Here is a 27,620-nt window from a genome sequence, read left to right on the forward strand (position 1 = left end):
GAAGGACAGGGAAAGGGGGGTGGGAGAAGGGGAAGGACAGAGAAGGGAGAGTGGGAGAAGGAAGAAGGACAGGGAAAGGAAGGTGGGAAAAGGGGGACAGGGGAGAGTGGGAGAAGGGAGGACAGGTGAGAGAGGAAGAGGGGAGGGGACAGGGAAGGTAAAGGGGAACAGGGGGTGGGAGAAGGGGAAAGGACAGGGAAAGAGGGGTGGGAGAAGGAAGAAGGACAGGGAAAGGAAGGTGGGAAAAGGGGAAGGACAGGGAAAGGAGAGTGGGAGAAGGGGAAAGGACAGGGAAAGAGGGTGAGGAGGGCAGGAGAAGCCGGGAGATGCCGAGGGCAGCGGGGGCAGCCTGCAGGCGGCGGGCGGGGCGGGTAAGGCAGCAGCAAAGGCCCAGCTTGTTTGTTCTGTCCTGGGGAGAGGTTTATTTTGGGGGAGGGGAGATCCCTGGTACCCCTGAGAGATCCCCCTGAGAGGGGAAGGTGCTGGAGAATGTCACAGCGTGACCCTGTGCTGTCGGGATACAGGGACAGAGCTGCTGCAGCAGCCACCTTCCCACTCAGGCTCTGTTCCCAGAACTGGGGCGATGGGGCTGTGATGGTTTCTATAAAAAAAGGGAAAAAATATCCATCCTCCTCTGTGGGCAGAGAAATCCATGAGCTTGGGAGTGCTGCTGCATCCTCCCTGGGAGCAGGCAGTGATATTTCCATGTTTCTGACTCGTGAACTCTTTAATCCAGGCAAACCCCAGCCCCAGCCTGGGGAGAGCTGCAGGAAATCCCCGGTGCCCATGGAAGGGGGAAGCTGGGGAGGTGCCAGGCTTCAAAGGCCATGGCAGGGGAGGATTAACACACTGGATTACAGGATTCCCCCTGGGCTAGCTCATTCCCTGAGCACCAGCCAACCTCCTTGCCTTGGGAGGGGAAGGATCGGATCCTTTGCTCCGTGCTGCTCCCTGAGCTGCTGAGAGAGGCAGCAAATTTTTGGAAGAAACCTCCACAACTACCTCAAAACCCGAGAGGAGACTTTTCTGAACCATCCAGCCCTGGAGGAACCTCGTTCCTTTGGCTGGACCTTCCTCCTGTTTGGGATTCATGACTTGACAGGGGCAGACTGGGAGGGGTCTGGTGGAACGAAGAACAAACAAGCAGCTGTGTCACTGTCACATTCACACAGAGGCAGTGTCACTGTCACATTCACACAGAGGCTGTCACACAGCAGCAGCACAGCGAGGTGAGGCAGAGGATGCGCACCATGCAGCGTTAGAAGGGAAATAAAGGAGAAAAACTTGTTGCAGAAACAAACAATTAAGCACTAAACATGCTTTAGGCAGGGTGCTGCGGGTTTTCTTCCTCGAGGGTACACGGGGACAGCTTGGCATCTCTCCACACCCCCACCTACACCTCTGCTTACTCCTGCTTGGCAATCCTTCCTCCCCACGGGCCTGAAGCCTGGCTGGGGTCCCCTGGCACCCTCCAGGCCGCCCGTGGGAGCTGCCCCAGGGGGTTTGGGGCAGGGGGATGCAGGGCTCAGGGATACTCACCGGTCTGCAGGGTCTGCCTCCCCCCCGAGAGCACTCCCAGGGGCAGGGTACCTGTGGGGGTCAGGCCTTTGAGGGTCAGCACGCTCTCACTCTCCTCCCTGCAGGGAACAGCAGCAGTTACACACCGAGTTACACACTGTGGTGGGTGTTGTGGGATCATGGATCGTGACAACCATGGAGCCATGGGATCATTAGGGCTGGAAAAGACTTCTAAGGTCACCCAGCAACACCACTACCCACGTCCCCAAGTGCCACATCCACGCATCTGCTCAACCTCTCAGGGATGGGGACTCCACCACAGCCCTGGACAGCCCATTCCAGTATTTGGCAACCCTTTCCATGCAGAAATTTCCCCTAATATCCAACCTGAATCTCCCCTCCTGCAGTTTGAGGTTGTTTCCTCCCCTCTGTCACTTGTTATTTGGGAGAAAGACCAACCCCTACCTGGCTAGAGTTTTCTTTCAGGAAAATGTATCCTGAAGGAGTCAGGAAAACCCACCTGTTTTAGGAAGCTTTTCCCTTCTTTTTTTCCTAACCAGTGTTCCCCATCACTCAGTCCCCAAATTAAACTCAGTCCCAAAATGAAGCCCAGTCCCCAAATTAAACTCAGTCCTCATATTACACCCAGTCCCCGAATTAAGCCCAGTTCCTGAATTAAGCCCAGTCCTCAATTTAAGCCCAGTCCCAAAATTTAGCCCAGTCCCCAAATTAAACTTAGTCCACAATATAAGCCCAGTCCCCAAACTGCCTAGTCCCCAAATTAAGCCCAGAGCCCCTATCAAACCCAGTCCCCAAACTAAGCCCAGTCCTCAACTGAAGCTCAGCCCCCAAACTAAGCTGAGTTCCCAAATTAAGCCCAGTCCCCAAACTAAGCCCAGTCCCCAACTTAAGCCTAGTCCCCAGCTTAAACCCAGTCCCCAAATTAAGCTCAGTCCCCAAATTCAGCCCAGACCCCAAACTAAGCCCAGTGCCCAGTTTAAGCCCAGTCCCCAGTGTAAGCCCAGTGCCCAGCCCATCCTCACCGAAGGACTGAGAAGACCCGTGCCATCTTCCCAATGGCTCTGATCTTATTCCTGATGATCTCCTTGCGCACCGTTGTCCCACCTTAGGGAGAGAAAAGAGCAGAGAGCAGCACGTTGGAGGCTTCCTGCTCTGCAGGGAAGGTCAGGATGAAGCACCTGCCTGACTCCAGGAAAAGAAATCATGGTTTGTACAGAGTCACAGCTACACCGGAGAGAGAACGGTGCTGGAAGGATGGCATCAGGATGGCATCAGGATGGCATCAGGATGGCACCAGGATGGCGGTGAGGAGGGCAACACCAACGAGATGGCACACGGAACTCGAGAGGGCTAAAGAGAGTAGAACCACCACAGGACACGGACTCGGGGAGGTGTGGCTGGCACGTCACCAGCCGGGCCCACACTGCACAGGATGTGACACAAATGACTCAGCCATGAGGACACGGTTTGCAAGGCAGAGCACGGAGGGGCTGACGGCTGATGGGCACCGCTGGGCTCGCCCGCAGCGGCACACAAGCATCAGCTCTGGCATCCAAGGAGCACAGGGAAGGGCTGGCCTGAGCCTGGCAGCTCTGCTCTGACCCCACACGGACACAACGGGACAGGGGGGAGCTCCCCTTCCGCTCTACGGACCCAACGGGAGAGAGAAACAAAAAAAAGCACGGAGGGAGCTGAAACCAAAGGGAAAATTCAGGTGGAAAGAGGGAACAAATCCATCTCCTCTCAGCTGAGATTCCTCACATGGCCCAGTACACATCAGGACAGGGAAGCCAAACCCAGGGCTAACATGCACCATGGCTCAGCCATGCACTACGTGGCTGCATTCAGAATCAGGTAGAAACGTGACCCCCGTTTCTCAGAGTTCCTGGAGGAACGCAGAAGGGTTAAAAAACACATGGAGCTTATGTTAAAACTGAAAGGGGATGAAGAGACTGCCCCACTAGTCAGCTCTGGAAATCCACTTCAAGGATCTGGTGGCACAGGCAGTGATAATTAAGCTCGTAGCAAATTCTAGCTGGGTACCTTTCGGATAGCTTGAAATGTAGTGATCTTCAGGGAGAGGAGACACCAAGAAACAAGTAGATGAAGACAGAGATAGAAGAAACAAATTTAATTTTCATGGGAGGGAGGAAAGAAAAAACCAAAAAAACCAAAAAACAAAACGGAAATGCAATGGGATAAGCGGGTTAGAGTCTCCACCTGGGGCCGAGGCAGCTCAGGCCCCACTTCTCGCTGCCCCCCTCAGCTTCCTCAGGTCACCACCTCACTCCTGAGTCCCCCCAAAATCCAAACTGCTCATCAGCTCAACCACTGATTTGTCCCCTTCATGCATGGCTTAAAACCAGGGCCAAACCCAGCATTTTTGGGGAGGGGGGTGACATGAGAAGCCACTTTACAGAGGAGTTCACTGCAACAGATGAGAGAAGATTGGGTGGATATTTTGGTGCAGAAAATTTTGAATTGGGGTAAAAAATAACCAGCAGCCTGTGTAAGGAGCAGGAAACCATTCCCAGAGTAGCTGGCAAGAAGTGTCTGTCGCAGTGAATGTCATTTAATTTCTCTGTGACTGAACAGCAAAGGAGAAAAAAAAAACCCCAAACATTCCCTACCCAAAAGTGCAAAGGTTGGGCAAAAAGCAACTGGAGACCCTGGCTGGGCATCCAGCTATAAATCAAGTGCTGCTCAGGCATGAAAGACCTTGCCCAGCCTTTCCCCCCGCTGCTCTCTGGTGCCAGCAGGGATATTTTACCTTCCAAGGTCTCGTCGCCATCCGAAATCAGCTCGTCATCGGAGCAGATGTTGAGGATGTTCACGAGCATCTCGGTGACTGCAAGAGGCACAGACAGAGAGGTCAGAGAGGCCTGGGCATGCAGAGGCATTTGGAGGACCAAGGAAGGATTTCAAGGTCGTCTGTCCCCTGCAAGTGGGGGCCTAAAGACACTTTTAGGCACAGCCTGCTGGTACCCGCGGCGGCGCCGGAGCAGACGACACACGCTGCATCTTCTGCCAAGGAGGTGGATGCAGGCCAAGCACATCACAGAGGAACCAGACGTGGGGAAGGAGGTGCCAACATTCCTGCAGAACAGCCTGAGCTCCCTCAAGGTCCCCCCTCCCCATCCTCACCCACGCCACAGCCACCTGGCTCTGAGAAGGGCCAAATCTGGGGACGGGGGGATTCGACCTTTGGGGCCTCAAAGTCAAAAAAGCCTTTGGAAGTGGTGAGGGTGAAGCTGCACCCCAAACATACGAGACTGGGGTGGAATTGAATCTCATCAGGAGAGGTAAAAATCCTTTTGGTGAAAAGCTGAGGCAAAGTCTTGGTCATATTTTAAGCTGCCTCGCCTTCTTCAGAACGAAATAAGCCTTGGATTGAAGTGAATGCTTCCTTTTTGGTGGGCCAGGAGCCAAGAGGAACTTAAAATTCCTCTGCTGCAAACCGAGAGAAACATCTCCAAATTCTGAGGTGGGGCTACAGCACCCAAGAGCAGCCCCACCAGCAATGCAGGAAGAGCTAGAAAGGAGTGTTTTATTGGTAAAAGCTTTTTCAAACAGCTATCAACAGCTGGTTTTGCACGAATTTAACCCAGTGATGAAGATCTCCTTCAGCCTGAGCTGCTCTCCTGCGCTACCTGGAGCTGCAACACTCTCCCAGCACTGTGGGACAGGTTTGTGACACTCAGGATATGAGGAGCAGTCACTGGGAGTTTGGAACAGAACCCCAAATCTCTCTTACCCTTTTCCCCTACGAAAGGCAAAGACCATGTGAAGACATCCATGAAGTTTGGAAGCCAGTAGGGGTGAGGGGAACAGTTGAACTGCCTGATGTTCATGACGTTGTTTTCGTATTTCAGTACAGCAGCTGGGGGAGAAAAGGCAAAGAGAATAAATGTCCATGGGCACTTTCCACCTACAGAATCCTGGATTTGAAGGATCTTAAGGAGCAGCCAGTACCACCCCTGCCATGGGCAGGGACACCTTCCACCATCCCAGGGTGCTCCAAGCCCCCCCAGCCTGGCCTTGGGCACTTCCAGGCATCCAGGGGCAGTCCCAGCTTCCCTGGGAATTCCAGCCCAGCCCCTCCCCACCCTCACAGGGAAGAATTCCTTCCCAAGATCCCATCCATCCCTGCCCTCTGGCAGTGGGAGCCATTCCCTGGGTCCTGTCCCTCCATCCTTTGTCCCCAGTCCCTGTCCAGCTCTCCTGGAGCCCCTCCAGGCTCTGGCAGGGGCTCTTAAAGTCTCCCTGGAGCCTCTTCCTCTTTCACACCCAGCTCTCCCAGCCTGGCTCCCTCTGGAAGTTTTACCAGTGTTATAAAACCTTCATTATTAACACCCTGTTACACTCGTGTAGCATCAAGCTACCAACTCTCCAAAATGAGAAGGTTAAAGCCATAATATTTTGGTTTACTCAAGCTGGTTCTCAGCTTAGAACAGTGAAACTCAAACAGAGCCAAGATCCAAAGTGAGGGGTGAAAAACCCCACAGCTGGAGAAAATTCCACCATGATCCCCATGGTTTAGGGGCAGATGGAAGTGGAAAACTTTCCTACACTATCAGCTTCTGTGGGATGGCAGCATCCATCAGAAGGGCTCCATTCTCCTGTGGCTGGGAATGAAAGCTTCATTCCAGGCCTTATGACTCCACAGTTAATTGCCACAGTAACACATTAAGTCAACCACTTCAGCTCAGCACACAAAGCTCTCTTTCATTCCAGGCACAAGAATGTGACTGGAGGAGAGGGTTTGTATCGAAAATAGTGTGGTTTTTGTATCAAAACCAGTGTGGTGGCAGCTGGAGAAGGGCAGGGATTGTCCCTCTGTGCTGGGCACTGGGGAGGTGCCTCGAGGGCTGTGCCCAGTTCTGGTCCCCTCCCTGAGACCTGGAGGGGCTGGAGTGAATCCAGGGAAGGGAACAGAGCTGGGAAGGGGCTGGAGCCCCAGGAGAGGCTGGGGGAGCTGGGAAGGGGCTCAGCCTGGAGCAAAGGAGGCTCAGGGGGGGCCCTTGTGGCTCTGCACAGCTCCTGCCAGGAGGGCACAGCCGGGGGGATTTGGGATCTTATCCCAGGGAACAGGGACAGGAGCAGAGGGAACGGCCTCAGGCTGGGCCAGGGCAGCTCAGGGTGGGCACAGCAGGAATTTCCCCATGGAAAGGGGGCTCAGGGCTCAGGGAGGGTTGGAGTGCCCATCCCTGGAGGTGTCCCAGGAACAGTTGGAAGTGACACTCAGTGACAAGGCAGGGATCGGGCAGAGGTTGGACTCAATGGCTTGGAGCTCTTTTCCAATTAAATTATCCTGTGATTTTGGGAGGGCAGAGTGGGAGAGGGATTTCCTGACTTTTGTAAGAGCAGCAGAGCCCTAGCCTTACCCTTGTTGTTATAGACATCTAAGTAATTTGGTGCAGAGAAGATTGTGATTAACGAGGGAAAGCCCGTGGTCTGGCTCTTCCTGTACATTCGGTACCTGCAAAACAGGGCACGAGTTAAACCTGGCTTAGCACAGCCCAAACCCCGCCCAGCCCAGCCCAAAGCCCGCCCAGCCCCGGGGCTGCAGCACTCACCCAGCGTCCTGGGCTTCGTGAGCTCGGATTACGGATAACAAACTATTGTTCTGCAAAAATTCACACACTGCAGGATAACTGCGAAACAAAAAGGGAGGAGAACTCAGCTGTGAGCAAAGGAGAGCTCAGAGCTCGGGTGGTCTTGCTTTCTGCAAGCAGCCACTTGCAGAAAACATCCAGTTTCTGCCCAGCACCAAGTATGTTTTATTCAAAAATCATTCAAATTATATATTTTTATTTAAAAATTAATTGCAAAGGGTTCTAAAAGGGTTGTTAAACCCTTCCTGTAAGTGGACTGTCAGCATAAATCCTTCTTTTTTAGCAAAGAAAATATTTCCTAGAGATCCAGATGCTGCAAACCACTCATAGGGCCAGTCCAAAGAAGCATCTCTGCTGCTTGAGATCCCAATTCTACAAAGTAACTTATCCAAAGACAGCTCAATATTCACAGAATCCCAGAATAATGAGGTTGGAAGAGACCTCTAAGATCATCAAGTCCAACCTGTGCCCTGACACCTCACCCAGACTATACACCAAGTGCCACGTCCAGGCTTTTTTTAAACAAATCCAGAGATGGTGATTCCACCACCTCCCTGGGAAGAGCATTCCAGTGCTTTATTATTCTTTTGGTGAAAAATTTTTTCCTGATATCCAACTTACACCTTCCCTGGTGTAGCAATTACTTATCCAAAATCAGCTCAATATCCAAAGACAGCTCAATATTTAAACTTATCCAAAGACAGCTCAATATTCAAAGACAGCTCAATACTCAAACTTATAATAAAGACAGCTCAATATTTAAACTTATCCAAAGACAATATTCAAAGAAGCCAAAAACAAACAAGAATTTGTGCACCAGAGCCAAGTGAGGAGAATTTCAGGTAGACTGCAAAGCCCCACAGAGTGGCCTGAGCAGTGATTTTGGTGTGAGAGAAGAGAAATGCCCCCTGGACCAGCCCTCACCTGTAGAAATAGGAGCAGCCTCGGACAGTGTTGTGGGCAAAGTGCTCCAGGGTTTTCTCGTTGCCGTAATCCTCCGAGGGATCCGACCACAGCAGGTCACACATCGGACCAAAGGCTGGAGGCTCCTTGAACCTGTCTAACTGGAGAGGGGACACAACATCAGCAGGAGCTGGGGCACGATTCCTGTTAGCTGGGGGCTCTGTACATGTCCCAGACTGCCAAGCAAATTGTGTTCTATTCACCATCTGTATGGCAGCTGTCTTCTGTTAAATGAGCAGTTTTACCTCTTCCACATCCACTCCTCCCTCTGGGGGACATCTGATAAGAGGTTATTGAATGTCCCTGCATGGCTGATAAGAACTGCAGCATCCCACTGGGAGATGTGAGCCCAGAGGGAGGAGCCAAGCATTCCTGCCTGGATATAATCTGGGGATTCTGGAACACCAGCCAAGCATTCCTACCTGGATATAATCTGAGATTCTGGAACACCAGCCAAGCATTCCTGCCTGGATATAATCTGGGGATTCTGGAACACCAGCCAAGCATTCCTGCCTGGATATAATCTGAGATTCTGGAAACAAGCCAAGCATTCCTGCCTGGATATAATCTGGGGATTCTGGAACACCAGCCAAGCATTCCTGCCTGGATATAATCTGGAGATTCTGGAACACCAGCCAAGCATTCCTGCCTGGATATAATCTGAGATTCTGGAACACCAGCCAAGCATTCCTGCCTGGATATAATCTGGGGATTCTGGAACACCAGCCAAGCATTCCTGCCTGGATATAATCTGGGGATTCTGGAACACCAGCCAAGCATTCCTGCCTGGATATAATCTGGAGATTCTGGAACACCAGCCAAGCATTCCTGCCTGGATATAATCTGAGATTCTGGAACACCAGCCAAGCATTCCTGCCTGGATATAATCTGAGATTCTGGAACACCAGCCAACATTCCTGCCTGGATATATCTGAGATTCTGGAACACCAGCCCGGATCTCCAGAGGAAGACTGCACCCTTCTCCAGGATCCCTGCTCCAGCAGAACCACCCCTGACACTGCAGGAGGGCTGAGCCACAATTCCAATGGCGCTGCTGCCAGCACCCTGACCCACAGGGTGTCAGCTTGGGTTCTGACTCTGGCAGTGCTGGTTTAACTTACTGCATTGTTTATTTTATCCTTTTATTTTCTTCCCTCTTAAAGAACTGTTATTCCTGCTCCCATATTTTTTGCCTGAGAGCCCCTTAATTTCAAATTTATAGCAATTTGGAGGGAGGGGATTTTACATTTTCCATTTCAGGGGAGGCTCCTGCCTTCCTTAGCAGACACCTGGCTTTCCAAACCAAGAGAGTACAAATCACCAGCGTGATGGGGCTGCTGTGGGACACCTCTCGAGCTGTTTTATTTTCCAGCATCAGCTTCATTACATGGTTATGGCAATGGGAAGATGTTATCAGCTCACATTTTAGGCAGTAAACAAAGAACTTAATGTTACAACTCACTTTAAAAGATTTTGACCAATCACACAAAGCAAAAGCACACTGACAGTAGTTCTATCCAATCACTATAAGCACACGTACCTTTGGTTAAAACAATGTTTGCTTACTTCAAATACAATCCCTGCTTGTAAGCCTTCAAACACAATGTACAGAGCTCCATTATTAAGCTTAGAACTTTCCAATATCTTCCTAGATATATTTTTCAGTAGCTTATGGATTCATTTTAGATAAGCATTAATATACAGACCATTGTTCTATTTGTTTTTACTTTTCTACTTCTTACATAATTTTTCTGCTGACCAATCTCATGGCTACTGCTTAGCTCCAATCATAGTTCTGGTGCTTCTGAGGCCTGCCTTTTGCAGCTTTCTCAAAACCCTCTTATTTTACTGATTCCCACAGATTCCCATTCATCCAGCCCCAAATCCACAGAGGAGCGAACCCCACGGCGAACTGGGAGAGAAGGGAAAAGCTCCTGGAGCTGACTTACTTTCCTAATGTCATCTAGACACGTGATTTCTGGAGACAGGCCCCCGTGGACACACAGGAATTGCTGGTTGAGGAGGGCAGCAAGAGGAAGACAGTCGAAGGTGTCCATGCATCGCGTCGTACACTCGCTCCGAGTACTTGATTCGACCTGCGAGGAGGAATCCAATCAAGCTCTGATCGGCTCAAGTGCTGATCAATAAACTCCAGGAACCCAGCTCCTAAACCAAAATGGCTCACAAATCAAACTTTGCACCTGGTAGTGAAAATATTTATTTGGAATCGAACTCTGCACCTGTGTATTGGTGAAAATATTGATTTAAAATCACCTGTGTATTTGTGAAAATACTGATTTAGAATCAACTCTGCACTTGGAATCAACTCTGCACCTGTGCATTTGTGAAAATACTGATTTAAAATCAATCATGAATATTTAAAATATTCTGGAAAATCCTGATTTAGAATCAACTCTGCACCTGGAACCAACTTCTGCACCTGTGCATTTGTGAAAATACTGATTTAAAATCAATCATGAATATTTAAAATATTCTTGAAAATACTGATTTAGAATCAACTCTGCACCAGTGTATTTGTGAAAATACTGATTTAAACTTTGCACCTGTGTATTCATGAAAATACGGATTTAGAATCAACTCTGCACCTGTGTATTCCTGAAAATACTGATTTAGAATCAACTCTGCACCAGTGTATTTGTGAAAATACTGATTTAAACTTTGCACCTGTGTATTCTGAAAATACTTACTGTGTATTCTAAAATACTGATTTAGAATAACTCTGCACCAGTGTTTTGAAAATACTGATTTAAACTTTGCACCTGTGTATTCATGAAAATACGGATTTAAAATCAACTCTGCACCTGTGTATTCCTGAAAATTATGATTTAGAATCAACTCTGCACCAGTGCATTTGTGAAAATACTGATTTAGAATCAATTCTATGTCTGTGTATTCCTGAAAATACTGATTTAAAATCAGCAGTGTATTGGTGAAAATACTGATTTAGAATCAACTCTGCACCTGGAATCAACTCTGTACCTGTGTATTCCTGAAAATAGTGATTTAGATTAAAACTCTGCAGCCGTGTATTTGTGAAAATACCGATTTGGAAAATAATTGTTGGGTGTGTAAAAGAAAAGGTTTTTTATCTGGAACTGGACAATATTCATGTCCCTTCCATTTGTTTTCCAGAACACCTGCACTGAGATCAGCACCAAGGAGATGAGGTGTTCCCAAATCATGAAAATTTGGATCATGAAATAAATTTGGGATGCTGCTGGAGCCACCCCATCACCTTCCACAGCACCTCTAGACTCATCCCGACTGTTGAATTTGGCACAGCAGCATCACACAGCCATGGGGGCAGGAATTGCTTTTCCACAGGTCCTGGGAGGCAGGATTTGCCCACAGGAATGGATCTTCCAGGGATGACAATTCCAGAGATGCCTCACCCCAGCAGAGGGGAAGAGGATGCTCCCATACATAAATCACAGCCTTTCCAAAGCAGTTTGGCTCTTACACCAAGGCTCAAATCTGCTCAGAAATATCCTCAGGGAAGGGGAAAAGCAGCACCTCCTGTTTTCCACAGGGAAAAACCCAACCCCAGCACCCGGTTCAGACTGGGCCCAGCTCACCTGTGTGCAGGTGATGGGCACAGCATCCAGCACAGAGCTGGGAGGTGTTCTCCAGCTCATTCCTGAGTTAACAGAACAGGGACTCATCCCCTCTGAGCCTTCCCCCATCCAACACCACCCAGAGCTGATGGGATAAAGATTGGATTTGTGCCTTGCCCAGAATTATCTCTGGAGGTCGGGTCCTTGAGCAAGAATTCCCTAAAGGAGCTTGGCTTTGAGTTCTCCACCTCTTTCATTCCTTGGAATGACAGACACCCATCATTCCCTGACCTCTCCTCAGCACTGCTTTAAAAACATTCAAATGTTGGGCACAAACCCATCTTTTCACTGCAAAAACGATTTGAAAGGTAAATGATCCTCCCCAGTGCAAACAGGGAGGAGCAAATCCTTCCCCCTTTCCAGCTCCAGTCACTGATCCCAGCTGCACAATCTGGAGCTGGAAGGCTTTTGGCACTGATTACACGTTGCTGGGGCTGCAAGTCAGGGAGGGCAGGATGTGTGTGCCTGGCTCATCAGCAGAGAAGTGTTGCCATTTCTTCCATCCACACTCAGGCTTTGAAACCAAAAGGCCACATTTGGTGCTTAGCAGAACTTAAAAGATTTGGGGTTTGGGGTATTTTTTATAGCAGAAGAGCAGGAAAACAAGACAACAGGTTTTTACAGCTCTGATGCCACTCAGAGGCACAAAAATTGAAGCCCACGTTTTCTCACAACACCTTTTTTTTAAAAATATATTTTAAAATGTATTATTTAAATGGATTCAAATCCTTCTCCCACTGCTGATACTTACATTCCTGCTTGAAGGTGAAATATTCTGTGAGGTGCCTGCACTCGTGGTTCCCTCGAAGGAGGAACAACGTTTTGGGATGATTTATCTTTAAACTCCATAAATACAGCACGCACTGCAAGAGAGGCAAACAGGGCACGTCATAAAATCCTTTCCCAGGGCACTCATCAGCCTGAGACTGCACTAAGAGGTTCTGGGAAGACACCCAAAGTGGAACCCAGCTCCATAATGGGCAGTGGATCTTCTCCTGGCCAAGTGGGGAAAAGCCACCGGGATTTCTCTATATTAGGGCTGACTTGGAGAAGTGACAAATGAGGTCGTGGCCAACAGAAAGCAGCTCAGGGCTGGGTGGGGGCAGCTTTGCTTCCAGCACAAACCAAAGGAAAAAAAAACCCTTTTGTAGAGCAGCAAAGCAGAAGCAGCTGTTTGCTCCAGATGTTCCACTGGGATGGAGACCAGCGAGAGGAGCAGGCAGACATTTGTCCACGAAACACCCGGAAAATTCAACTTCACCTTCCCCACTGACTTCCACCTCCCACTGGTTTTTCTGCTTATGCTACAGTCATGTGAAGTTCAAGCTCAAAACAGGAAAAGCTGAGCCCAAAAAACAAGCTTAGCTTAGCAAAGCTCTCTGGCTTTGAAAAGGGCTTTCCACATCCCCTCTGCGAGCGGCAGCACCTGCAAAACGGCGCCTTTGATGAGGCACAGACCAAAGTCAGGCTGAAATGGGGTTTGTAGCAGAAATATTTCATGCTGGCTTCCCAAAAAAAGCCCGAGGGAAGGGCTGGGAGGGCTCACTCAGCCCGGTGTGCTCGGGCTGACAGCAGCAGAGCTGTTATCTCACACGGGGAAGTGTTATCACATTTCCCTCCTTGCTGTGGAGTGCTGGAAGGACAATCCATAAGGACAGCAAGCCGCAGGAGCTGGATTAAAGGCTCTAATAGGAGCTTACCCTGGAGGCTGACAGGCTGCAGGACACGCCTGGGAAACAGGAACCACCCCCAAGTGTGTTTTACACCCTCCACAATTCCCCATCTGGGGCACAGATCCCTGGGAACCAGCTGGGAACAACCAGAAATCAAATGAAGCAGTTCCCAGTTGGTTCCTAGCACAGTTTAGATCTGGTGGTGCTGAAGCACCGAACCTGTTGAAGCACTGAACCCTCCACAATTCCCCATCTGGGGCACAGATCCCCAGGAACCAGCTGGGAACAACCAGAACCCAAATGAAGCAGTTCCCAGTTGGGTCCCAGCACAGCCAGTTTAGATCTGGGGGTGCTGAAGCACTGAACCTGCAAGGTAAGCTCTGCAGGAATCATCCCAGCTGGTCCCAAAAACCCTGAGGAGCTGTAAAGCACTGCCTGTGTCTCACTTGGAATTCAAGCCCACATTAACAACTTGATTAATTGGGAATTCCAAAAGAGAACGGGGCCAAGGCCAGTAGCAAAATCATGTTTTATTGCATCTGTTACCAGGAGGAATGCTCCCAACAAAACCATTTATAATTATTCTGGGATTTAAAGCTTTAACCTCCCTGTGCTTGCAAGAGAAATGTCATTTTTCTGGGCTGGCAGGAGAGCTCTGAGGCTGCTATAAATGAACCAAATGACTTGGAGGAAGAAACAGCCCTGGCATCAAAGCAAGGCAGAGATGCAGCATCAATAGGGGAGGGTTTGGGATGCATGGAGGGTTGGCAGCCTGCAGAAGCGAGGTTTTAAAACACATTTGGAGGGGTTTAAAGTGAAATGGGGTTGAATTTGGCACCACAATTCTTCCTGGACACAGCAGGGACGTGGAGAGAGACTGTTCCCTGTGGCTGGAGGCACTTCCCAAGGATGTGGGGACTGCCAGGTACCAGGAGGACACGGAGTAAAGGACATTGGAGAGCCCTCGAGGGCTCCAGAGGGGCTGGAATGAGGAATGAGGGAATTTCTACACTTGCATGCCTCGGATGCTTCCTGGTATTTTGCACAGATCCCTTTCCCAGGAATTGATTCCTGCCTGTTTGCAATAGCCAAGGAGCAAATCCAGGCAGTCACAGCTTTTTGGGTTTAAATAATCTTAAATAATCTCCTTCTCTCCTTATTCTGCCTCTCTGTGGGAAGCCCAAAGCCAAGGGTTTGATCCACTTGGAAAGTGAAAGCTCAGCAGGACACAGAGAGGGAATTCCAAGAGGAATTGCGACTTGCAACCTCAAAAATGCAAGAGGGGCTGGTGCCAAACCTGCCTCCACACCAGGACCTCTGTCACCATTCCCAAAAGCTGGCATTTGTAAGGAAGTTTTTACACATAGAGCTTGCCAGAGCGGGAACAGTGGGCAAAACTCCCAAATCCAGCCCAAAAATCCACCTTCACTCCCACTTTATAGGGCTGGCTGGATCTCTTTTATGCTACTCTGGGTCTCTTTAATATTATTCTGGATAAAAAGTGCATTAAATCAAGATTAACATATAATTCCATAATTAGACAGCAATCACGTGTCCCATCATAATTGGATTGGAAGAACTGGCCTGGGAAAGGTGCATGCCATGACCTCACCACTTTTCCTGATAAATTTCCTCTTTCCATGGATTCTGTTCCTGGCCATAACAATTCACTTTCTAATTTCACAAAATCATTCTCTTCATTGTATTCCAGCTTTGTGGACTGGGATGATCCCTCCCTACCACGAGCACAGACCCCTCTTGTGGCATTCTCGGATTTGGCACTAAAAGCTGAATGAAAGGAGCATTTTTCCCACTGGGGATCCTTCAGCAGGGCCCTGCCTCATCAGCATCTCCCAATGGTGGGATTTCCATGGGAAATCGGGGAGTTCATCCTGATTTCCATGCTGCCTGTGAGCCCTGCACTCTGGAGCTGGGATCTGTGGCCAGCAAACCCTTCCCAGAGTCCCCTTCCAGCAGCATTCCAGCTTTCACACGCTTCTTCCCTCCCCTCTCCCCTCACAATTCTTTTCTTTAAAAAGAAAAACCACCAAACCATCAACCAATCCACTCTCTGTGGCCTCATTATACTGGGAATTCATGTTTTTAAATGAGAATTTCCCTAAGCCAGAGGCCCAGCAAGAATTTGTTGAATGATTTGTTGCTGACTTCCAGCTGAGCTGATGAACTGAGAGGCTTGGGAGGGGCTGGGGGTTTGAAAGGTTTTGTCTGAGCCACAAATTCCTCCTTGAACCTGGACAACCAAACACCTGGAGCCACAGGGAACACCTGGAAGGGGAATTTGGCCCTTACATCTCCTTGGCCCCCAGTCTGGCATTGTTTCCTGCAATTAAACCATCCCCTCCTGGTTCATTCTGTTAAAAGGTCACGGTTATGGAATTGTGGAATATCCTGAGCTGGAAGGAATCCACGGGGACTCCAAGGCCTGGCTCTGCCCAGGACACCCCCAGCTGCTCAGATCATCTCCCCATGGATGTCCAACTTGCTGTGGTGACTCATGGGGCTGTTGCTGCTGCTCCCCACCTTCCCAGAGGTCACACCACAAGGAAAACCTGGATGTTTTTCCATCTGGGATACTCCAAACCTGCTGTTGTTTCACTACAAAAAGCAGATTTTGTGCATTCAGGTGGGAATCTCTTCCAGCACAGTGGGTGTGTGTCATTCACATTCTCTAAAAAAATCCCTTTGCCCAGGATTTCTCTCCTGGGAAGCTGAGAAGCCTCAGAGAAAAAGGAAAACAATTCTTATCTCATTTGCTTCTCCCGTGTTTTGCTGCTTTGGAATGTGTTTGGAGATTGTTTACCCACAGCTGATTGTTTCATTGGATTCTGCTGTGAGTTGTTTCAACTTTTTTGGCCAATCAGGGCCCAGCTGTGTCAGGACTCTGCAAAGAGTCAGGAGTTTTCATTATTACCTTTTTAATATTTAGTAAGTATCCTTTCTGTATTTTTTAGTATAATAATGAGAAGAGAAGAGAAGAGAAGAGAAGAGAAGAGAAGAGAAGAGAAGAGAAGAGAAGAGAAGAGAAGAGAAGAGAAGAGAAGAGAAGAGAAGAGAAGAGAAGAGAAGAGAAGAGAAGAGAAGAGAAGAGAAGAGAAGAGAAGAGAAATGTGTCCATCAAAGCCCACCCTGAGCTGTGGGATCAGAGGGATTCTCCAGGGGGGATCTGTGGCATTCCTGCTGCAGCATGGGGTGAAAGGGAAGGAGGAAATAAAAGCTAAAACATCTTTTTTGCCCCAACACCTCCATTCTCCAAGGCCATACATCTTCTCGGAATTCTTCCATATTATCACAGGCAGAGAGGACAAGGGGGATTTGAACCAAAAGGGGATTTAGATGAGTATTGGGAAGAATTCCTTCCCTGTGAGGGTGGGGAGGCCCTGGCACAGGCTGCCCAGAGGAGCTGGCAAAGAGCTCCTCATCCCTGCAAGTGTCCAAGGCCAGGTGGGACAGGGCTTGGAGCAACCTGGGATAGTGGAAGGTGTCCCTGCCCAGGGGTGGAACAGGATGGGATTTAAGGTTCTTTCCAACCCAAACCATTCCATGATTCTGTGATGATCCCAGCATGGAGAGATCAAGGTGCTGATCCCCAGCACTTCTGGAGATCTGAGAGTAAAACCTGGGCTAAGAGCAGAGAGTGGGAGCAGGACTTTTCCACCCTGGATCTACACAATCCATACACACACAGGGCCCAACATCTCTCATTTGAAGGTTCAAAAAGAAAAAAAATTTAAAAACATCCACCTTTTCTCTCAGAAGGAGCTGCTGTTCTGGAATTTAATCCCTTTTCCAGGTGAACACTGCAAAGCCAGCTGAGCAATGCAGAGGAACAGTGGGATGTGTCCTTCCTCTTCCTCCCTGGGGGGCTCCTCCTGCCAGCACCACCCAAATCCCAGAGATCCCAGCAGCCCCAGCCCCAGCTCTGCCTCCTCTGTCCCTGCTCCTCGTCACACCTTGGCTCCCTGTCAGGATTCCAGAGCCTGGGGCTGGAAGGGAGCCAGGGGCTGCTGGAGCTCAAGCTGTCAGCCCTGCTCTCCCTAAATCCTCTGCAGAATCCTTCAAAGAACCCCTTGCACTCATCCCTGACAGCTCCTTCCCAAGATTCCTCTGCAGAGCCAGAGGCTCAGCTGTTCCTGCAGCCTCATTTTTCCACGAGAAATCACTCCCTCTGTTATTCCAGCTGATTTCTGCCACATTTCAGGCCCCTGTTCCCCCAAAAGCTTTTCCTTACATTGCTTCCAATTGGGGTAAGTGCTCCACTTCCACTCAGCCCTGCCTCTGTGAATCCAGCTGGCTGCAATCCCTTGGGATTTGTGGCATTTGCTAAGAGCTGTCCCTTCCTGTCCCATCCCTGCACTGAGCCAGCAGCAGCAGCCTCGGGGCTCCACTCCATCCTTTGCACTCCCAATTTCTTGGCCATGGAATCCCAGGGAGCTGCAAATTCCTGTCACAGCCCAGGTGACTCCTGCTCCTCTCTCCTGACCCTGTTCCAAGGTTTTCAGAGGGAAGCAGTGACTCAGGCTCGTGGCCCTTTCTCCTGCTGTTCCATCCTGAATTCTGCAGCTTTTCCAACATTTCCTTCTCACTGCCTGCTGGGATCCTGTTGGAACCTTAAATGCTGAGAATTTTAAACTTTCTGTGCTGAAAGGCACAGACTCACAAGAGAACATTTGACCTAAGAGACTTCCAAAATTAATTGATAACACTGAGATTATGGTTGTGTTATTAGTTAGAAGTGTGTGATATCACAGAGTAGAAAACTTAAAGAGTTTTAGAATATAGAAATAAATATAAAGCAAGACAGAAGTTTTAAGGCAGGTTGTTCTTTACCTTCTTCTTCACGGGTCTGGGTGGTATTTTGTAATTTGGTAAAAGTCCACATTACGAGCTTCAAAGGATCAGTTATTAAGTTAAAAAAGAAAATAATCTAAGTGTCATTTCTTAATTAGATAGTTTAGTCTTAAAAGAATAGTTAGCCATTTTGTGCCTTACTAATAAAAAGCTACAAAACTCAGAGCTGTAAGACCATTTCAGTGATAAAAAATAAAGTCCAAACATGAACTACCAACTCAAATTCCTTCAATCCCAAGCTCCAGAACCCAGAGGATCCTGTTGCCTGCAGCAGCACCATCAACTGTCCCTCTCCTGTCCCTGAGTGACAGCCCCAAGTGACATTAAAACTCAGGCATTAACCCCATCACTGCCACTGGTGTGGATCCAAAGATGGGGACATCATTTTCCTGCCCCAAATCACACTGTGAGTTATCAGCATTGCCTTCCTCCCATGCAGAACTGCACTGGAGGGGAAACCCAGCAGGAGACATCTGGGGTTGGTGTTTGGGCTGATTCTGAGCTGCATTTGAACTCATTTTGGGCTGAATTTTACTGATTTGGAGCTGTATTTCATTGATTCTGAGCTGTGTTTTATTGTGCTGCATTTCAACTTGTTCTGAATTGAATTTTATTGATTTGGAGCTGTATTTTACTGATTCTGAGCTGTGTTTTATTGTGCTGAATTTCACTGATTTGGAGCTGTATTTTACTGATTTTGAGCTGTATTTTAATTGATTCTGAGCTGTATTTTAATTGATTCTGAGCTGTATTTTATTGTGCTGCATTTGAACTTATTCTGAATTGAATTTCACTGATTTGGAGCTGTATTTTACTGATTCTGAGCTGTATTTTACTGATTCTGAGCTGTGTTTTATTGTGCTGCATTTGAACTTATTCTGAATTGAATTTTACTGAGTCTGAGCTGTATTTCATTGATTCTGAGCTGTGTTTTATTGTGCTGCATTTCAACTTGTTCTGAATTGAATTTCACTGATTTGGAGCTGTATTTTACTGATTCTGAGCTGTATTTTAATTGATTCTGAGCTGTGTTTTATTGTGCTGCATTTGAACTTATTCTGAATTGAATTTCACTGATTTGGAGCTGTATTTTCCTGATTCTGAGCTGTGTTTTATTGTGCTGCATTTGAACTTATTCTGAATTGAATTTTACTGATTCTGAGCTGTATTTCATTGATTCTGAGCTGTGTTTTATTGTGCTGCATTTCAACTTGTTCTGAATTGAATTTTATTGATTTGGAGCTGTATTTTACTGATTCTGAGCTGTGTTTTATTGTGCTGAATTTCACTGATTTGGAGCTGTATTTTACTGATTTTGAGCTTATTTTATTGATTCTGAATTTCACTGTTTGAGTTGTATTTTACTGATTTTGAGCTGTATTTTAATTGATTTTGAGCTGTATTTTAATTGATTCTGAGCTGTATTTTATTGTGCTGCATTTGAACTTATTCTGAATTGAATTTCACTGATTTGGAGCTGTATTTTACTGATTTGGAGCTGTATTTTAATTGATTCTGAGCTGTGTTTTATTGTGCTGCATTTGAACTTATTCTGAATTGAATTTCACTGATTTGGAGCTGTATTTTAATTGATTCTGAGCTGTATTTTATTGTGCTGCATTTGAACTGATTCCAAGCTGCATTTAATTGATTCTAAGCTGAATTTTACTGATTCTGAGCTGCATTTAATTGATTCTAAGCTGAACTTTAATGATTTTGAACTGCATTTTACTGATTCTAAGCTGAATTTTACTGATTCTGAGCTGCATTTTATTGAGCTACATTCAAGCTGATTCTGAGCTGAATTTTACTGATTTGGGGCTGTATTTAACTGATTCTGAGCTGCATTTAATTCATTCTGAGCTGCATTTAATTGATTCTGAGCTGAATTTGAACTGATTATGAGTTGTATTTAACTGATTTGAGCTGCATTTTACTGAGCTGCATTTGAACTGATTCTGAGATGAATTTTACTGATTTTTGAGCTAAATTTAATGGATTCTGAGCTGTATGTAATTGATTTGGAGTTGCATTTTAGCTATTCTGAGAGGTATTAAACTGATTTGGGGCTGTTTTCAACTGATTTTGAGCTGTATTTTACTGAACTGGATTTGAACTGATTCTGAGTTGAATTTCACCGATTCTGAGCTGCATTTAATTGATTCTGAGCTCCATTTTACTGATCCTGAGCTGCAGCATTTGAATTGATTCTGAGCTGCATTTGAACTGATTCTGAATTGAATTTTACTGATTCTGAGCTGCATTTTGCTGATTCTGAGCTGTATTTTACTGAGCTGCATTTGAACTGATTCTGAATTGAATTTCACTGATTCTGAGCTGCATTTAATTGATTCTGAGCTCCATTTCACTGATTCTGAGCTCCATTTCACTGATTCTGAGCTGCATTTTACTGATTCTGAGCTGCATTTAATTGATTCTGAGCTCCATTTTACTGATTCTGAGCTGTATTTTACTGAACTTCATATGGACGGATTCTGAATTGAATTTTACTGATTCTGAGCTCCATTTCACTGATTCTGAGCTGCATTTTACTGATTCTGAGCTGTATTTTACTGATTCTGAGCTGTATTTTACTGAGCTGCATTTGAACTGATTTTGAATTGAATTTCACTGATTCTGAGCTGCATTTAATTGATTCTGAGCTGTATTTTACTGAGCTGCATATGGACTGATTCTGAATTGAATTTCACTGATTCTGAGCTGTATTTTACTGAGCTGCATTTGAACTGATTTTGAATTGAATTTCACTGATTCTGAGCTGCATTTAATTGATTCTGAGCTGTATTTTACTGAGCTGCATATGAACTGATTCTGAATTGAATTTCACTGATTCTGAGCTGCATTTTTACTGATTCTGAGCCGAATTTGAGCTGATCTTGAGCTGGTTTTAACTGACTGCGCTGCATTTTAACCAAGTTTCAACACTTTGGGCTCCTTCAGCCCCAGCACCCCCATGGTCACCTCTATACTGAAGTAGCCTCTGTCCACGTAGTCCCCCAGGAAGAGGTAGCGGGTGTTATTGGGTGATCCTCCCACTTCAAACAGCTTCATCAGGTCAAAGAACTGCCCGTGGATGTCACCACACACTGGGGGAGCAAGAAGAGCACAAAAGAGGGACAGAATTACCACGCTAAGAAAAGCAAGGTCACGACAGCAGCGAGGAGCAGAGAGCGCCGGCAAAATCCTCTCTTGTGAGAGCTCAGCAGAGTTAAAAAAACCTTGTGGGTGGAAGGAACAGGGCAAAAAAACCTGCTGGGGTTATCCAGGTTGTTGTTTAGGAATTGAGCCATGAGCTATAGTGGAATTTGGGTCTCCTCTCCAGGTTTTATAAGCTCTTGGAGATCTATTTCACACTCAAGATAGCTCAGCTACCTCAGAAGGCATCAAATCAGCAGGATGGATTGTGTGGTAGTGTTGGAAACAAAAAATGTTTTAATAAAAGGCAAAATAACAAAACTCTGTATTTACAGAGAAAAACCAAGCCAGGTGCAAGAGGTCCTTGCCCCTGGTAAAACACCTCACAAAAGCAATTTGTTTCTTTGTTCTCTTCTTTTTCTAGTGAATTGCTCAGGTGGGATTTTTTGGATTCTGTCCAATTTTCTGTCCTTAAGTTTGAGGTGAAGTCGCCCAAGTCTTGTGAGGTGTCTTTTCACCTAACTGAGGAGAGAAACTTCTGGGCTTATTTCCTTTTTAAGAGGACAAAAGATAGTTTTGTCACTCCCTCAAAAGAGAGCACATTCCTATGTGAAAAATGCCAATCAACTGCTTTTAAAATTTTAAAAGTTTAATAGTAATAAAGTGGTTATGAAAATAGTAATATAATCAGAGTAATAAAAATTTGAACAATTGAGATTAAGACAATACAAGACAATAAAAACAAAGAGTTATAGATAGTTCAGGTACCTCTTTCTGGGCAAAATAAGTCTGAAAAAGGACTCACATTAACAGAGGATTAACCCTTAAAAGCAACAGCCTGTTGCATATTCATACACCTCATCCATGATGCATAAATTCCATTTAAACACAGGATTCTGTCTGGGCAGTGTCAGCTTCTTCCTCTGAATCCTGATGTGAGCGAGGTGGGAAGAAGTTAATTTCTTCTGATAATGGAGCAATAAATTCTTTTTCTCTGAAAGATTCAGGTGTCCTGTGGCTGCTCTCTCAGTGCAACTACCTCATTCCTTTCTTTAAAAAAACATCCCACATCCAAAAATCCTATTTTAACCACAAAAGTTCCGTTTCAACTACAAAACTACATTCCCCATCCTATTAAAACGTTAACACAGCACTACTAATCAACACAACATAACACAAATAGTAAATATCTGCCTAGAGCCATTTAATGTGCACTTTTCACACCTGTGATTGGAGCCTCCACCTCGATCATGGTTTTCTCGTGCCTCAGGATGGCGGCGCCGTCGTTGATGATTTTCAGCGCCGCGTCCTCCTCCAGCCTCCCTTCCTTCACCAAGTGGCTCTTGAGGACGTCGAGCCTCGGTTTCCCATCCTCAAACACCTCCTTCAGAGTGAGCCGCTGCGTGGGAGGGAACGGGACAGCTGCAAAGGCAAGGCAAGGCAAGGAGTCAGCTCCTCAGGGAGAGGGAATGACAGGCTTTGCTTCTTTTAGGAAATTTAATCCACAAACATCAGAGGTTTATTGTGGTGGCGTGCTTTTATGGTTTATAATGGTTTTGTCTTTGTATCCCCTTATTTTCCCCAAATAATCCCTCTCCTTTGCTGAGATCAGGATGTTGAGTGATCAGCCAGGGGTCAACCCCCAAGTGTCACCCCACACATTGTCCTAAATGTCCATTCCCCAGTACCCATCCCTTAAATTCACTGATTGGTTTGTCACCCCAGGCAGGCCAGGATGGGCTCTGCAGGGCGAGCTGCGACCCTGCCCAGCACCCCAGTGTTGCAGTGTGTTTTTGTATCCCAGTATTTCCCCCAAATGGTTTATCCCAGATTGTACCCCCTTGCTCTACCTGTGTAATCCCTTTCCTTTGCTGAGATATCCCCAAATCCCCACCCTGGCTCTCTGTCAGTCACTCACCATCCCATCCCCTCCATCCAGAACATTCATTCCAGGACGTTGAGTGATCAGCCAGGGATCAACCCCCCAAGTGTCACCCCACACATTGTCCTAAATGTCCATTCCCCAGTACCCATCCCTTAAATTCACTGATTGGTCTGTCACCCCAGGCAGGCCAGGATGGGCTCTGCAGGGTGAGCTGTGACCCTGCCCAGCACCCCAGTGTTGTGGTGTGTTTTTATACTTTGTAATAGTTTTGTTTTTGCATCCCAGTATTTTCCCCCAAATGGTTTACTCCAGATTTCACCCCCTCCTTCTACCTGTGTAATCCCTCTCCTTTGCTAAAATATCCCCAAATCCCCACCCTGGCTCTCTGTCAGTCACTCACCATCCCACCCCCTCCATCCAGAACTTAGACATTGAGTGCTCAACCAGGGATCAACCCCCCAAGTGTCACCCCATACATTGTCCTAAATGTCCATTCCCCAGTACCCATCCCTTAAATTCACTGATTGGTCAGTAAAATGTTCTCTATTTTAAATTTCCACCTCCCGTTCAATGTAACCTTGGCACCTCTCCGGGGGCTCTCAGCAGAACCCCCCTGAGGTTGTAGGGGCTCCCCTGAGCTCCTGAAATAAACCCTGGATTAACCCCTGGTAAGAGTCAACCCCTTCATCTTCTGCCAAATCTTCACCCCCAAAAGCAGAATTTGCTTCTCTTCACCCCAATACCTCAAAATCTTCACCCCCAAAAAGCAGAATTTGCTCCTCTTCACCCCAATACCTCAAAGTTTCACCCCCAAAAAGCAGAATTTGCTCCTCTTCACCTCAATACCTCAAAATCTTCACCCCAAAAAGCAGAATTTGCTCCTCTTCACCCCAATACCTCAAAAAGTTTCACCCCTAAAAAGCAGAATTTGCCCCTCTTCACCCCAATACCTCAAAAATTTCACCCCCAAAAAGCAGAATTTGCTCCTCTTCACCTCAATACCTCAAAATCTTCACCCCAAAAGCAGAATTTGCTCCTCTTCACCCCAATACCTCAAAAAGTCTTCACCCCTAAAAAGCAGAATTTGCTCTTCTCCGCCCCAATACCTCAAAAAGTTTCACCACTAAAAAGCAGAATTTGCCCTTCTCTGCCCCAATACCTCAAAAATTTTCACCCCCAAAAAGCAGAATTTGCTCCTCTTCACCCCAATACCTCAAAAATCTTCACCCCCAAAAAGCAGAATTTGCTCCTCTTCACCCCAATACCTCAAAAAGTTTCACCACTAAAAAGCAGAATTTGCCCTTCTCTGCCCCAATACCTCAAAATCTTCACCCCCAAAAAGCAGAATTTGCTCCTCTTCATCTCAATACCTCAAAAATCTTCACCCCCAAAAAGCAGAATTTGCTCCTCTTCATCTCAATATCTCAAAAATCTTCATCCCCAAAAAGCAGAATTTGCTCCTCTTCACCCCAATACCTCAAAAAGTTTCACACCCAAAAAGCAGAATTTGCCCTTCTCTGCCCCAATACCTCAAAAATTTCACCTCCAAAAGCAGAATTTGCCCTTCTCTGCCTCAATACCTCAAAGTTTCACCCCAAGCTTAGAAATTGGAAATCTTGATGGAATCCAATATTTAAAGGTAAGTTAAGGCCTCAGCTATTTGCAGTATGTTCCTCAAGTTTTTAATTCTGGATGGAAAATATCCCATCAAAAACTGCTATATTGTTATTATTATTGCTATTATCATCATCATCATCATCATTATTTCAAGGTAGGGAATAGGATGGTGTGGGAGAAAGTGACCTCTAGCAGAAAATAGGTAAAAAAAAAAACAAAAACAGAACAAAAATCAGAGTTTTCAGTAAAAATCTGAATTCCTCATCTCCTTTCTCCCAGGTTGGGTTAATTTGAAAAAGATGGGAGCACACACGACCTTGGTGTAATATTTAATGGCTGCAGAGTGTCTTGAATTAAAATTAATTCCAGGAAGGAGGGCCTGGATGTTTGGGAAGAACTGGGAATAAAACCCCAAGTGTGTGGCTTGGCTGCCAGCATCCCCTGCAATCCATGGATTGATGGGAATCTTATCTCAGGGATCCTCTCAGATCCTCCCTAATCAATAAAAAGAGGAATTCCTCACCCTCTGGGGTCAGTTCTTTCAGCATCAGGTCAGGGCAGGATCAGAATGATTTAGCTGGGATGAGGAGGAGATGCTGGGATGGGCTTTGCTTTGGGATGATGAGGAGATGTTGGGATGGGCTTTGCTTTGGGATGATGAGGAGATGCTGGGATGGGGTTTGCTTTGGGATGAGGGGATGCTGGGATGGGCTTTGCTTTGGGATGAGGAGATGCTGGGATGGGCTTTGCTTTGGGATGCTCCAGAAAAGCTCCAAGAACCTCCAAAAACAAGCACCTCCAAAAACAAGCACCTCCAAAAACAGAACAAAAAATCAGCGTTTTCAGTAAAAATCTGAATTCCTCCCCAAATCAGAAAAAGCAAGAATTCCTCACCCTCTGGGGTCAGTTCTTTCAGCATCCCCTGGCCATGGCAGGATCAGAATGATTCAGCTGGGATGAGGAGGAGATGCTGGGATGGGCTTTGCTTTGGGATGAGGAGAAATGCTGGGATGGGGTTTGCTTTGGGAGGAGGAGGAGATGCTGGGATGGGGTTTGCTTTGGGATGATGAGGAGATGCTGGGATGGGGTTTGCTTTGGGATGAGGAGGAGATGCTGGGATGGGCTTTGCTTTGGGATGATGAGGAGATGCTGGGATGGGCTTTGCTTTGGGATGATGAGGAGATGCTGGGATGGGCTTTGCTTTGGGAGGGGGGGGGGGTGGGGGGGGGGTTGCTCCGGGATGATGAAATGCTGGGATGGGCTTTGCTTTGGGATTCTCCAGGAAAGCTCCAGGAAAAGCCTCTCATCTCAGTGCAGACCCCACAGGGAGCTGGCATCACCCTCCCAGCCTCAGGGATAAGGCACAAACCTGCCCCAAAAAGTGCTGCAAGCTCTGCAGTCTGTAGGGATGGGGACAGCTGGACACAGCACCCCCCAAAATATCCCAAAATCTGGAATGGAGTGGGGATCTTAATGATGGTGGTGCCAGGCTGGGTCTGAGCAAGCACCTCCAAAAACAGAACAAAAAATCAGAGTTTTCAGTAAAAATCTGAATTCCTCTCCAAATCAGAAGAAGCAGGAATTCCTCACCCTCTGGGGTCAGTTCTTTCAGCATCCCCTGGCCATGGCAGGATCAGAATGATTCAGCTGGTATGGGCTTTGCTTTGGGATGAGGGGATGCTGGGATGGGAAGTAAAAAGGGAAAAACCTCCATTGTGAGGGGATTGAGCACATGGCAGGGAAAATCTTTTGCTCCCAGTGCCATAACTTCTTTTCCTTATTAAGTCTTCTGCTGTATTTTTGGTAAGGTTTAATAAACCTTCCTAAACTATGAAAAGTGAGGAGCTGATTCTCACCCCCAGGAAAACACCTGGGATGCAAATCAGAGCCCTGTCCTCACCCATCAGCCACCAAAGACCGGGGAGGCCACACCTGGAGGGCTGTGTCCAGCTCTGGGAGCTCTCTGAGAGTGAATCAGGGAAGGGAACGGAGCTGGGAAGGGTTTGGGGCACCAGGAGAGGCTGAGGGAGCTGGGAAGGGGCTGAGCCCGGAGAAAAGGAGCTCAGGGGGCCCCTGTGGCTCTGCACAGCTCCTGCCAGGAGGGCACAGCCGAGGGGATTTGGGATCTTATCCCAGGGAACAGGGACAGGAGCAGAGGGAACGGCCTCAGGCCATGCCAGGTGACATCAGCAGGAATTTCTTGCTGGAAAGGGCTGTAAATACAGGAGGGGATTGCCCAGGGAGGGTTGGGGTCTCCATCCCTGGAGGTGTCCAAGGAACACCTGGAAGTGGCACTCTGGGCTGGTGACAAGGTGGGGACTGGGCACAGCTTGGGCCTGGTGATCCTGGAGCTCTCCTCCAAGCTGAAGGATCCAGTGATACACTAAAATATTGAATTTTGAATTTTCCAGCACAGAGCTGGCCAAATAACACAGGGAGGAGAGCAGTGCCACGGCTCCCTTTTAAATGCAAATCCAGCAGCAATTTACCCTGAAAATCCCCAAGAGGAAACGCAGAGAGGCCGCACAAGAGATTCTCTACAGCTGAACATCAATTTTCAAATCACAGAACTGCAGGAGTGGCTCTAATGAAAGGGGAGCTGGTGCCTGCAACGAGGTGGCCCCACTTTCACAGATCCCTTTGGAAGTTGTGCTCTGTGTCCCACGTG

The 27,620-nt window shown here is 47.2% G+C and overlaps 1 protein-coding gene across 1 annotated transcript in view; it reads right to left on the reverse strand.

The window, feature by feature from the left end:
- PPP3CC (protein phosphatase 3 catalytic subunit gamma) overlaps positions 1-27,620 on the reverse strand; it is a 44,487-nt gene that overhangs the window by 3,544 nt on the left and 13,323 nt on the right. The window contains 12 exon segments of the mRNA XM_030964257.1: positions 1,540-1,637; positions 2,562-2,643; positions 4,310-4,387; positions 5,294-5,419; positions 6,924-7,018; positions 7,116-7,193; positions 8,079-8,218; positions 10,067-10,177; positions 10,179-10,213; positions 12,504-12,615; positions 21,277-21,401; positions 22,675-22,872. Coding sequence (XP_030820117.1) covers positions 1,540-1,637; positions 2,562-2,643; positions 4,310-4,387; positions 5,294-5,419; positions 6,924-7,018; positions 7,116-7,193; positions 8,079-8,218; positions 10,067-10,177; positions 10,179-10,213; positions 12,504-12,615; positions 21,277-21,401; positions 22,675-22,872 — 1,278 coding nt within the window.

The sequence above is a fragment of the Camarhynchus parvulus genome, chromosome 22, assembly GCF_901933205.1.
Source record: "Camarhynchus parvulus chromosome 22, STF_HiC, whole genome shotgun sequence".
In the NCBI taxonomy this organism is placed as follows: domain Eukaryota; kingdom Metazoa; phylum Chordata; class Aves; order Passeriformes; family Thraupidae; genus Camarhynchus; species Camarhynchus parvulus.